The sequence below is a fragment of the Stegostoma tigrinum genome, chromosome 35 (genome assembly GCF_030684315.1).
Source record: "Stegostoma tigrinum isolate sSteTig4 chromosome 35, sSteTig4.hap1, whole genome shotgun sequence".
Lineage (NCBI taxonomy): Eukaryota > Metazoa > Chordata > Chondrichthyes > Orectolobiformes > Stegostomatidae > Stegostoma > Stegostoma tigrinum.
In genome coordinates this window covers 6,017,561-6,031,607 of record NC_081388.1, presented here as the reverse complement: position 1 = coordinate 6,031,607, position 14,047 = coordinate 6,017,561, and the positions used below count along the sequence as shown (strand labels likewise).

Here is a 14,047-nt window from a genome sequence, read left to right as displayed (position 1 = left end):
CGAATGATAATGCTCTAATAGCTTTCCTAATTACTTGCTATATGTTCGTACCAACCTTTTGCGATTCACGCATGAGGACATACAGATCCCTCTGCATCTCAGAACAATCTCTCAACATTTAGACAATTATTTTTCCTGCCAAAATGGACTATTTCACATTTTTCCACATTCCACTCCATACGCCACAACTTTGCTCGCCTCGGTTAGTCTATTGATATCTTTTCTAGTCTCCTTTTAGCCTCCTCACAACTTTCTTACCAGCTATCTTGGTGTCATCAGCAAATTTGGCAACCAAGCCTTTGTCTAATTCATTTATGTAAATTGTAAACGATTGATGTCCCAGCACAGACCTCTGGAGATCCCTACTTGTCACACATTGCTAATCTCAAACAGACCCATTTATACCTAATCCCTGCTTCCTGTTAGATAGCCATTCTTCCAGCCATGACAATATACTGCCCACTACACCATTAGCTGTTAACTTCTACAAGAACCTTTTGAGTGACACCTTATGAAATAGCTCTGAAAATCTGATTACAGTACATCCATCACTTTCCCTTAATCCATAGTACATGTTACCTTCTCAAAAGACTCTTATAAATTGGTCAAATATGTTTTCCTTTCACAAAATCATGTTGACCTTACTTGATTACCTAAAAATTATCCAAATGTCCTGCTATAACTTCTTTTAGAATAGCTTCATACATTTTCCCTATGGCAGATATTAAACTAACTGGCCTGAAACTTAGTACTTTTTGTTTCTCTCTTTTTTTGTGACATTTGCTGTCTTCCAGTCTATTGGGGCGGTTCCTGAATACAGAAAGTTTGGAAAATTAAATCCAGTGTGTCAACTATCTCACTGGCCATTGTCATAAGACCCTTGGATGAAGACCATGAGGTGTCGGGCACTTCCAACAAATTACTCAGTACCAATTATGATTTTCCTGAGTTCCTCCCTCCTTTACATTTCCCAATTTATCATTGCATCCGGGATGTTAATTGTATTCTGTAGAGTTAGGACTGACCAAAATACCTGTGCAATTCAGCTGCCATTTACTTGTTTTCCATTAATAATTCTCCAGTCTCAGTTTCAATCGGGCGAGTGTTCACTTTGTTAACACTTCTTCGTTAAATATTTATAGAAACTCATACTATTTGTTTTTGTATTTCTGGCTAGCTTTCTGTCGCCGTCTAATTTTTCCTGTTTGTCACGGGACTTCTCTCAGCCACTACTTAGTACCTTAGATTTCTCTCCCCTCTCACTCCCGCCTCGGATTCTCATTGTGGTATTGACAGCTCTGATTGAACATAACCTGAGATTGCTTCCCACACAAAACCACTTCTTTTCTCACTTTAACAATTGTTTTATACAAAGCTTTTGTGCAAATTTCATGTTGTATTACTCTGACTGTATGAAAAAGTGGAGGAGGAAAACACTGTAACAGTCCAATGAATTTTCATTTGAAATTTGACATCCTTGTCTTTGTCCTGGTGACAGCAAGATATAAAGCTTTAAAAACATGGCTTTCTGTTTGGTATCACAGACTTCCTGCTGGATTTCTTGTGTCTAAAATGTTCCTCTTTCATTTTTATGGACTGCAGGACAATCCCAGAGAATTAGCGGCACTACAGCTGACATTGCAAGCTCATGGTTTATTTGGGGACAGATAGGTTCTTTTTTGGTTTTATGTTAATTGGAGGGGGATTGAATGAATTGGGGCAGGGTTTGCCATCTTCCCAAATTGAATTCTTCTATTGTATTCTGTGTTTTAGACACCCCTCGCTTCAGTTCCCTAAAACCAAGAAGTTGGGGTTTGCATTCAAGGTCACCGTTGAGACGTCTCATTAACAGTCACCTTGAGGCACACACCTCTATCTCCACAACCTGACATTTTCCCATGGCAGTTGACAGAAGAGCAGTCTGAATGGAGAACTATACAAATCATGCTAACTTCCCACACCACAATTGTGTGCCTGTGCCATCCTTTTGGATGCCATATATCAGTGCCAACCTGTTTCCTGGCTTCAGAGAGGCACTGTGCAGCCCAGAAGTTGTCAGCTTGCTTAGAAAAGATTGGCAACCAACTTTACAATATCTCTTTTTAATATATTATTCACTTTCTGAATGTAGGTGTTCCTGGTAAACCTATTGCGCCAATCTGGTTCCCCTTGAGAAGGTGGCACCAGCGTGATAGAAGTGAGGGACTTGCTGGACCACAAAATCTTCGCTGGTGTTTTCCTGCCTCAGACTTTATGCGAGCCCAGAGTGAAAATTTGGGGCAATGGGCTGTATGAGAGCTGCTGAGTGGTGGGGGTGGCAGAGGACCGGGTGGGCTAACAGGGGCTAAGCATTGGGGAAGTTAATGTCAACTGTGTAGTTTTGACCAGGCAGAAAAATGACTGAATACCCACCTTTCCACACACACGATTTATGCAGCTGCAATCACAATCCATTAGGCCGCACCGTTACCAGAAATGTGAGGATTTAAAGGAGCCGAACAGACTTGAGATCAGTCTGAGCTCCATGCCACCATTGCCGCGTCAGAGCGAGCAAGCTTCAAATCTGGAGAAACTCTGCATCACCTTGTGCTAAATTACCTCAGATCAAGGTGAGCCTCAGCTGCATGGGACTGGAGGCCGTCAAAGGGGCCAGGCCACCTATGGATATATTTCCACCCTGAAATGAATGAGTTGAATTTTGACACCAGTCCAACATCTTTGTGGTCATGGGTGTTGATGTCAGCTTCTTATTTATGATCCTTGAAAGCAGACTTGAAATTCTGAAACTGTTGCAGCGGGATTTGATCTCACAGTCTCTGGGTTACTGGTCCTGGTGACATTCCAGCAGCTTTGTTTTATTCACTCGGGGGTTGCGTGTGTCTCTGGCTAAGGCAGCATTTATTGCCCGTCCCTAAGGGGACCACAGGACTGTTAAGTGTTGCCCACATTGTTGTGGCACTGGAGTTGGTCAGACCAGGTAAGGATGGCAGTTTCCTCCCCCAAAGGACATCAGTGAACCAGATGTTTTTTTTTCCCTGACAATCACCGATGGATTCATAGTCATCATTAGAATCTAATTCCATATTGTTTATTGAATTCAAATTCCTCCATCTGCTGTGGCAGGACTTGAACCTCGCTTCCCCAGAACTTCTGAGGACGGGTCACCAGACCCAAAACGTTAACTCTAGTTTTTCCTTCACAGATGCTGCCAGACCTGCTGAGCCTCTCCAGCAATTTTGTTTTTGTTCCTGATTTACAGCATCCGCAGTTCTTTCTGCTTTTATTTTGTGTTTCTTCCAACTTTTTAAAAATATGTTCATTCACAGGATGTGTGCATTGTTGGCTGCGCCCATCCCCAATTGCCCCTTAATAAGGTGGTGGTGAGCAGCCTTCCTGAGTCCCTACATGGTGTTAGGGAGCAGGTTTCACCCAGTGACATTGAAGGAACAGGGATATACTTCCAAGTCAGAATGCTGAGGGACTTGGGGGGGTGGGGGGGGAGGAATTTGCATGTGATAATGCTCCATGTATCTACTGCCTTAATCCTTCCAAGTGACAGAGGACATGGGTTTGAAAGGTACTGGAGAAGGAGTCTTGATGTGTAGATGTTACATACTGCTCCAGCTGAGGCGCTGGGAGGAGTGAATGTTTATGGGTGCGGTGCTGGTAAAACAGGAGCATCCGTCCAGGCAAGTGGGGGGTATTCCAGCAGACTCTTGAAATGAGCCCTGTGGATGGTGGACAGGCTTTGAGAAGTCAGGAGGTGAGTTATTTACCGGAGAATTCCCAGTCTCTGTCCAACTCTTGGTGTTAATCCTTCATGTCAGCAACATAACAGCCCTGGGTGAATGGGGTTCCTTTTAATAATTACCAGGACACAACTAAATGTTAACAAAATTATTTTAATCTTCTTTGAAATTCTTAATAATGCAATATATATATATACTATATATATATGAAAAGCTTGAGGTAAAACAAGGAAAACTTTGCACCAGGGAGATTTTTAGGATAGAAATCTGTTTGCAAAATATACATAAGTACTTTTAGCAACCCTGGCTTCAGTAAAAAACAGCACGTGCTGGCAAAACTCAGCAGGTCTAGAAGTTTCTGTGGACAGCGAAACAAAAAACAGTTTATGTTTTGAGTTTGGATGTGGGATTTGATCATAACTGACCAAGGATCATCAGACTCAAAACGTTAATTCCGTTTTATGTCTCTCTCCAGATGTTACCAGATTGGCTGAGTTTCTCCGGCACTTTCTGATTTTTTTTCTGTCACAGATTTCCCAGCATTTGCAGTTGTTTGCTTTACTTTGGAACGTTTCCCCGTGTCAAAAGGCGCTATGTAAATGCATATCGTTGCTGAGTTGCCAGGCAGGTCCTCTCTGTGTTCTTTGCTCCAGCCAACCCTATGTCAAAGGCCCTATGTAAATGATGAAGCACCAGGCAGCCTCTCAACATGTTCTTTACCCTGCCCAAATCCTACGTTAAAGTGATTTCTCTGTCCAGATTCTGCTAGACCCGCTGATCCTTTCCAGCAATTTTCATTTTGTTGTTGCCTATTGTCAAAGGCGCTATATAAATGCACATTGTTGACAAGGTGCCAGGCAGCCTGTCTCTCTATGTTCTTTACTATACTTCTCGCAGTTAGTCACCGATGAGTCATTACGGTGAGAGCAGACAAGTGGATGGTGTTAGAATTGTGTCTGGACGAGGCAGCCCCCCCGCCCCCGCAAGCTGCTCTGGTCCCCTCGCTCACACAAAGTGGACCGCTCTGTACTCAATGCTCTGCCTTTGGCGGGACACATACAGCATCCTCTCGATGTCTCTCTGCTTCTCTCCCTGCCGACGGACATTGTTCGACTGGTTTGAGTTCAGTTCAGCATTAACCATGTGCTGCTGCTGCTGCTCCTCATCCTCCAGCTCTCCAGGTCGTTCCGGGGCCTCAGCCTCTTCTGGCTGTTCCGGGCTGGCCTTCTCCCCCTCAGCACCGGCCTCGCCAGGGGCCTTGCTGCCGTCCACCCGCCTTCTGTCCTGCAACTTGGACACCAGCCGGGCCGTCCCAACCGTCATCTCGAAGTGCTTGCGCTTGCCGCCCGAGCGCCGCAGGGTGCTGCTGTCCGGCGATGAGCTCCGGCTCGAGCTGGCCGCTCTCCTCTCCGTGTCCGGGGTCACCGCCGCCGCCGCTGCCGCCGCCATCACCGTCACCGTGCCGCCACCGGGGGCAGCCCGGGCATTCTCCTTGTCCCCCACCACAGCTGCCGAGGGCAGGCCGGCTGTGATGATAGGGAGTGCCGAGGGCTTGGGGATGATGGCCCGTGTCTTGGCCTGGCCGTACCGCTGGTACTTGCCTGGCTGCCGGCTGAAGTTGCTTCGCGGTAACGTGGGCTCGGTACTGCCGTCGCTTTCCCAGTCCTGGCCGTCCAGAGAGTGTGAATCCTCAGATACCCGCCTCGCTGTCTCCGCCAGGCCTGAGGCTGAAAGGAGTGGGAAAAAAAAAATAACAAAAATACATTAGTAACAGATCTTCAGAGACGAGGACCTCTTAGGGATAAAAATTGGCCCATGTTGGTCACACTGGGTGAGACGATGAAGGTGGGTATTTGAGTGAGACACAGTAACAGCCTCTCTATTTTTCCTGGATCCTCTCACATCTAGGATGAACTTTGTTTTGCTGACTGCTTTGAGGATCTGAATATGCCTGGCAGATTCAGATCCTCAACGCGGTTGGCAAAGCAAGGGCAGATTTTAATTATTTTGCTCATTTTTCCACCCCTTCATTGGCCTTTCCAAATGCTCACAGAATCCTCCCGCCTTCATTCAACAATCCATGTGACTTGGGCAGAGGTTACATGAGGTGGAACCCATTGACTTCCTCACGCAAAGGTAACTCTAGCCCAAAGGATTGCCTGCCTGGATTTTGCCCTGGGAGGTGGTATGCTACTGAATGGCAGAACAGACCCGATCGGCCAAACAGTCTGTTCTATCCCTGTTCCTTATTTCTATGTTTCTAGTATTTATGCCATTGCTGCTGAAAATTCACTGGGTCCACCAGTGGCCAAGGTGTTTAACCCTCAGCACAGTGTCAGTTTTAGAAAAGCAGGTCTCTCTGAAGGTATAACTAAAAGCACCAGTGTTGACTGCGAGCAGGTGATGCTCATGGAATTCTGCATTTCCCTTTTTAATTATTTAGAGTCATTGTCATAATCACGGAAACAGATTCTTCAGTCTAACTTTCCAGGCTAATCAGGTTTCCTAAACTAGTCCCATTTGCCTGCGATAACAAAGTGTGAAACTGGATGAACACAGCAGGCCAAGCAGCATCTCAGGAGCACAAAAGCTGACGTTTCGGGCCGAGACCCTTCTTCAGAAATGGGGGAGGGGTGGAGGTTCTGAAATAAATGGGAAGAGAGGGGGAGGCGGATAGTAGATGGATAGAGAAGATAGGTGGAGAGGAGGCAGACAGGTCAAAGAGACGGGGATGGAGCCAGTAAAGGTGAGTGTAGGAGGGGGGATAAGGAGGAGATAGGTCAGTCCAGGGAGGACGGACAGGTCAAGGGGGCGGGATGAGGTTAGTAGGTAGGAAATAGGGGTGGGGCTTGAGGTGGGAGGAGGGGATAGGTGGAAGAACAGATTAGGGAGGTGGGGATGAGCGGGGCTGGTTTTGGGATGCAGTGAGGGCAGGGGAGATTTTGAGGCTTGTGAAGTCCACATTGATACCATATGGCTGCAGGGTTCCCAAGCGGAATATGAGTTGCTGTTCCTGCAACCTTCAGGTAGCATCATTGTGATGCTGCAGGAGGTCCAGGGTGGACAAGTCGCCTGTGGAGTGGGAGGGGGAGTTGAACTGGTTTGCAGCTGTTTAGCGTGAACTGATTGTAGGTGCTCTGCAGAGCCGTTCCCAAGCCTCCGCTTGGTTCCCCCAATATAGAGGAGGCCTCAACGGGAACAGCGGATGCAGTATACCACATTGGCAGATGTGGAGGTGAACACCTGCTTGATGGAGAAAGTCTTCTTGGGGCCTGGGATGGGGGTGAGGGAGGAGGTGTGGGGGCAGGTGTAGCGCTTCCTGTGGTTGCAGGGGAAGGTGCCGGGTGTGGTGGGATTGGAGGGAAGTGTGGAGCGGACAAGGCAGTCACGGAGAGAGTGGTCTCTACGGAAAGCAGACAAGGGTGGGGATGGAAAAATGTCTTTGGTGGTGGGGTCAGATTGTAGATGGCAAAAGTATCGGAGGATGATGCATTCGATCCGGAGGTTGGTGGGGTGGTACGTGAGGACAAGTGGGATTCTGTTTTGGTTGTTATTGCAGGGAGGGGGTTTGGCCTAGATCCCAATGAACCTTTCCTTTCCATGGAGCTGTCCAAAATGTCTTTAATGTGAGAAACTTGTTGGTGTTCTTGTGGTGGTGCTTCAGCCCCACAATTCTGATCTTTGGGCACCCAGTGAGGGAGGGCAGTTTTGGGCAGGCATTTTGGAGGGTCTCCTCAAGGACCAGCTCTGGCCCTGGCTAAAGCAGCTATCAACTTGTCCAAGCAGCGGACTGTGCAGAGGTCATAAATGTACCTGCCCGCCCACCCGCCTATCTTCTGTGGCTGTATACATGTCTGATTGTCCTTGAAAAAGGAGCCTGTGCTGTTCACCAATACCCTTGAGGCTTCTGAGAGAGGTGGGCACTGGGAACAGTGGGCTACATCATTTAATTCCATCATTTCTGTTTTGATTTAGCTCTTTCCTCTCTTCCTGCCTTCTCTTGATTTCTGTGATTGCCACGCTGCCCCCAATGAGCTGAGTTTATTTGTTACTTAGTGAATTGGGTGATTGGTGATGAGTTCTTAAAATGCACAAGGGATGGGTTCAAGCCCCTGTTGGGCAGTGCTTGTAATTGGGAATTGGGTGTTTAGTTTAATTGGTGGCGGGTTTTTGAAATAATAAGAAAGAGGGTTTTGCCTGTTGTAACACAGTGGTAATATCCCTGCCTCTGGACTAGAGGTTTGAGTTTAAGTCCCATTTGCTGCAGAGCTGTACCATAACATGTCAGTCCAGGCTGGCTTTCAAAATAAAGGAAACAAAGATTGTGGGGGTCTTCTTGGCACAGTGGTAGCCCCCCTGCCTCTCAGCAAGGATGCCAGGGTTCAAGTCCTATCAGCCCCAGATACACCACTACACATGCAGACAGGTTGATTAAAATAATTAAAACTATGATTGTTAAGAGGTTGAATAAAAGACATGGTTTCAAATGTTTGTTATTTGCAAATTCGGCAATGGGTTTTTTTTGCGAAGAAAAGTTCATCCCCTATGTGAGGTTTATTTCCGGACAGGGAAAGGTTCTAAGAGGGAAAAGTGGAAACTGCTGTCCGCAGACTTACAATAAAATCCTCGTAAATTTCAAATTCTTCAACTGCCTACTGTAACGTATGGATACTGGTCTGTTAAACACCAGGGACACCTTACCCAGGCCTTCTTAGTCTTTCAAAAGGAAAGGTCAACCATTCCCCGACCCAGGTCTCCAATGACCCCGCTGCCCTGGATGATCTGAATGACGCACTTACAATCTTGGTGACTAAACCTGACACAAACATGATTGGTACCGCCTGGCATAACTCCCTTCCCCCAAGATGGAACATCTAAGACTGACTCCCAACCCATGCCGGATATTTGCCCTGCTCCATGAATCATTCAGAGCATCAAAATGGGATAAGCACCAACAGCTCGGATGACATTTGAACTTTTAAGCCATGGACTTAATCCCCTTTATTACTCTGTTTGTTCGCACAAGTAGTCACACGCACCAGGTAATTGTCCAGCAGGTTTATTTGAAATTACAAGCTTTAGGAACGCTGCTGCTTCATCAGTTGAAGTCCACTGTCCACTGGTGTGGTGTGACTTCTGACTTTGTCCACCCTAGTCTAACATCGACACCTCCACACCATTCACACATGTACACATCCCACTCACCTGTCATGTCGCTGCTTCCAGAGCTCGCTCTCCGTTGGTCCCTTGTATCATCGAGGGCTTCGTTTGATGACGATTTGTCCGAAACATATCCTTCACTCGAATTTCTTTTCAAAACCAGACTCTGCAACAGGACAGACTGGACAGTAAGTGCACAGTAGCCAGTAAGGCTCACCATCCAAAATCCCCCTGCATCACCTGTTTTCACTGAGAAAAACAGAATGGGGGTTCTGTTCCAGCCAGTGCCAAGTTACAAGCTGGGGCAGCTACATTCATTCACAGCTTCAAGTGAAGGAAGTCACATCCTGGACGGTAACTCCTTGCTCCTTACAACAGGAAGCCAGTTCGACAACAGGAATTGAGAGTCACTTGGTCATCAATTCCCTCGTGGCCATATATCAAGTCAGCATTCTCATCATCGTTCCCTTCATTAGAAAAGGGGGATGGGGAGAGGGGGAGGCGGATCAAAGATGGATAGAGGAGAAGATAGTTGGAGAGGAGACAGACAAGTTAAAGGGGCAGGGATGGAGCTTGAAGAGGTGAGTGTAGTTGGGGAGGTAGGGAGGGGATAGGTCAGTCCAGGGAGGACAGACAGGTCAAGGGGGCAGGATGAGGTTAGGAGGTAGGAGATGGGGGTGCAGCTGGAGATGGGAGGAGGGGATTGGTGAGAGGAAGAACAGGTTAGGGAGGTGGGGACAAGTTGGCCTGGTTTTGGGATGCAGTGGGGGGAGGGGAGATTTTGAAACTTGTGAAATCCACATTGATACCATTGGGCTGCAGGGTTCCCAAGCAGAAGATGAGTTGCTGTTCCTCCAACCTTCAGGTGGCATCGTTGTGGCACTGCAGGAGGCCCAGGACAGACATGTCATCTAAGGCATGACTGACCTATCCCTTCCCTCTACACTCACCTCTACAAGCTCCATCCCCGCCCCTTTAACTTGTCTGTCTTCTTTCCACCTATCTTCTCCTCTATGCACCTCCCCCTATCTCCCTATTTCTCCCCATCCCCCTTTTCTCATGCAGGGTCTAGGCCCGAAATGTCAGCTTTTGTGCCCCGAAGATGCTGCTTGGCCTGCTGTGTTCATCCAGCTCCACACTTTGTTATAAAGAAATAAATTAGTTGATTTAGAGAAAGGAAAAAATAGTGACAACATTTTGTTTTGTAACAGTGGTCATTCTCCTACAGTTAGTTCCCCAGTTGCTCCAATTTACTGAGACTTTATTATTTTTTCAACCCAATTCAGACATTGAAGCCTTACCACCCGCTCAGCTTTACATCGACACTACAACGCTCCCCAGGTACAGATACTGCAATTCTGCCTCCGTCTCTTTCTCTACACCTGGTTCACTCTTGCTCTTCTGAGGAAGGAAATCTGCTGTCCTTACCTGGTTTGGTTCACTTGTAATTCCAGCAATGTGGTTGACTCTTAACTGCCCTCTGGAATGGTCTAACAGATCACTCAGTTCAAGGGCAGCTAGGAGTGGGCAACAAATGCTGGCCCAGCTGACAGTGCTCAGATCCCATTGAAAGAATAAAAAATTCCCATCTCTCTCCTCACTCCTTTATTCCCCATTCCCTCTCTCTTTCATTCTCAACTATCTCCCATCCTTTCCACCTGTACTGTCTAGTGGAAATTACTCTCCTCACTGTGCTCTTTGATTGGAGCTCCTGCACTCTCAAACTTTCCAGTTACATGATTCAGCGATTGAATTCCTTTAATTTACAGCAAGTGGGGACAGCATTATGGGGACAGTGTGTCTGATCATCCTGATCACATCTGCAAGTATTTATGTCCATAGTGGATCATCAAAGCAGCAGCTGTCAGTGTGAAATATGAAAAAGCATGTATCCCTGAGAGATCTACTGACTTGACTGTTGAATTATTTTTCATTAACCCATTTAGATCTGTTCCAATATACCTCCAGGGCAGGTAGGATTTGAGTCCCAAAGTTCAGGCTCAGTGGTGGTGCTGCCACCGTTTCACTAGACTCGTAAACTCGACACTTTATCCTTGCTACAATCGTGTGATAATTCTACGAGGCTGTACCTCAGAGGAATTGCTCCTGGCCTTGGCCGCGCCCAGGGCCGCCTTCTGTTGATTTGCTGGCACTTCCGATGGCCAGGCTTTGAGGTCTTGTCTAGTTTCGAAGATCTGATTGTACTGCACGATGAGGAAGTCCACAACCTGAGCCTGATACCCAGAGTTAACCAGAGAAATCATCGAAGCCATGTCTTCATTAGCTGGAAGTCTTATCAGTGTGGGGCCAAAGATTATTCCCAGGTTGCTGGACGACATTTTGTTCTCTTCACACTGCTCTGTCACTCTACAAGAGGGAGAGAGATCTACCGTGAAGTAACTGAGACAATAGTTTGCACACCCTTCCTGGTGATACAACGGAGGCTGGCGAATGCACTATCACTTTGGCCCCATTATTTAACAGGCCCAAGCTAAAATGAACATACCTTTTCCAGTTACCAAGATGGTCAACTAAATACCTTACCAATATCAGGTTTTAAATGAAAACGACCTAATAAACACAATTATTGAAATTTTTAAAAGTGCTGAGAAGTCAACTAATCCTGTAGCATTAGTGGAGAGAGATACGGAGTTAGTGTTTCAAATCCAATATGACTCTTCTTCAGAGTTTTGAAGACATAATATTGGATTTGAAGCAATAACTGTTTCTCCCTGCGCAGACGCTGACAGATGTTCTGAGTTTCTCTGATACTTTCTGTTTTTATTTCAGATTTGCTTTTAAACACCATTATTAGTTAGTTCTTAAAGTCAAACTCATTTCATAAAGTTACCAATAATTAGTAATATATACAATCAGTAATATAAGTATAAATGTTTTCTCTCTAAATATCCCTGCAACATACGCAAAAGTAACATTTCAGAAAAAAAGATTTCTCTGCAGAGATTGGCTTTCTGAAAACAATACACCTTGTCAATGGATTATTTGTCAAATCAAGTCACTAATTAGACATGGTTTTCTCTGGAGTCTTAGTAGACAAAGCTTGCTCAATATTGAGATGTTCCTTCAATCACTTTCTCAGAACAGATAGGTTTCACTCTGAACTTACAAGATATGTTTTCAGAAAAGATGTGATCAGCTAGTCAGCCCTTCCATATAACCTTCTTGATCCTTAGCTGAAGGCTAGATAAAAGCAAGAAACTCTCCTAGCCAGTCACTGTTCAAACAGCTCCAGCAGGTCTATAGCAAAGCAAGCAGTTATCACCAGTCATGTGACTTCTAGTAAGCCACGTTAGGAAAAATTCCCAGTGTCCACAATGATCTTTCAATGATGTTTTAAAGAAACCACTCTAGGTATTTCCACAACACACACATCTATTTTTCCACAGTCCTTCTAAACTCAAGTCCTCCAAGAAATATTGAATATTAAGCATCTTCGTAACACCTGCAACAGCACCCAGGGAGGAGTCAATGACCACCATCTGCCATCTGTTGTCTCACCAAAGTGGCTACTCCTGGTGTGGGAGCAAAGTGAGTGGTTGACCTTAACCTTCCTCACATTGAAGCTTGAAACCCTATACTTAGGTAAAGGGCAACTTTCCAATTAGGAGACAATACATTACGCTAACATTATCCTGCTGCCCTACGATGCAGATTGTATTCCATTGTCTTCCCCACCTGCTCCCACACTTCCAACAAACCAGCTGAGACCAGATAGCTTGGTGTATGATATATTTTACTCGAGTCTGGGAAAGCTCGGAATGTGAAAGTTCTTACTGAGCGTGAGCATCTTGTGCTCACTCATATCAAGCAGGTTGACAAAGATACCAACTCTCAATCACCCAAATCTTCTTGTGAATCAAGTCTCAACTAATACAGACCTTCCCAGGCTAGTTACAGGCCTAAAGAAAAATTCTTTACACATTTGGAATTCCAAACACTTCCATCTGGCCCAACCATCACTAATCTGTCCTTCCACTTTGGATGTTTCTTTATTCTTTTCTGTGGATCACTGAGTTGCTGCCCAACCTTGAACCTAGGCCAGTGTAGAGTCAACTGTATTGCTGTGGGTCTGAAGTCACATGCAGGCCAGTCAGATGTTCCTGACCCAGATAGGTTTTTTACAACAATCGATAGTCACTACTACTAACACTAGCTTTATACATCACATTTAACAACTGAATTTAATTTCCACTAGTTTCTTTGTTGGAGATTGGACCCAAATTCCCAGAGTATTAGCCTGGCCCTCTGGGTTGTTAATTCAGTGACGTTACCACGACATCACCTTTTCCCCAGATATGTTGAGTCTTTGCATTATATAGCTCTTTCACCATTCCCAACTATCCCCAATGGCAGCAAGACTGTGATGAGAAATTGATATCATGGAATAGCTTCTGGTATCACAATATATTCATACAGTCTAGCCTAGGTTCCCAGGCACCATGCTCAATACACAAGATCTTTCAGTCACTTCCCAGGTTCTACAGAAGTTGTTTGCAGTGAATATGGGGTTCAATAGGTACCAGATAGTGACTGCATAATGAGTTAGCTGGGACAGCGTCTATTGTAGGTAGGCAACCATGGGAACTAAACATGAATGTCATGTTTGTTGGCCCAAGCCCAATTAGAGACAGCTACACAGCATGTGCTTTGATTAACATGTGATAGGTCTAGGCAAGGCTGGTAGGCCCCCATTCTTCATGGGCATTAGAGAACCAGTTACTCTAGTAGAATTGGATCTCAGCATCCAAACTTCACCCACACTATAGACACTAACATGACTAACTCCATTACTACCCTCTGATATGGACATCTGTATCAATCCTGGGCCTACCTGTGGAGATGCCCAATGATGTGTTCCAGAGCATTGTAGTTGGCGACTGGTAGATTCTGTAGCAAAGCCTTGGCCTGCTGGATGAGCTGTGCCACTTTATCTGCTGGCGCAGACACTCCCTTGGCCTGGCTGTCCTTCAGCTCTTCAGAGGCCTGGTGCAACTCTTTGGCAAAGTTTATAAAGTCATTATAGAGGTTGGAGAGAACAATCGACTCGGGAAGCTTGAAGTAAAATATAAACATAAAATTTTCATCAAATCAGAGAATGGCTACTGTACAGAAAGGTG

General features: G+C 45.7%; 1 protein-coding gene across 5 annotated transcripts in view; it reads right to left on the bottom strand.

The window, feature by feature from the left end:
* Positions 1-3,916: 3,916 nt before the first annotated feature.
* gmip (GEM interacting protein) overlaps positions 3,917-14,047 on the bottom strand; it is a 103,535-nt gene continuing 93,404 nt past the window's right edge. For all 5 annotated transcript variants that reach the window (XM_059639968.1, XM_059639969.1, XM_059639970.1 and 2 more), the window contains 4 exons: positions 13,762-13,982; positions 11,000-11,276; positions 8,955-9,075; positions 3,917-5,476 (listed from right to left, as the gene is read on the bottom strand). In XM_059639968.1, the coding sequence (XP_059495951.1) occupies positions 4,755-5,476; positions 8,955-9,075; positions 11,000-11,276; positions 13,762-13,982 (1,341 nt within the window). In that variant the 3' untranslated portion in view covers positions 3,917-4,754. The remainder of the gene's footprint in view (positions 5,477-8,954; positions 9,076-10,999; positions 11,277-13,761; positions 13,983-14,047) is intronic.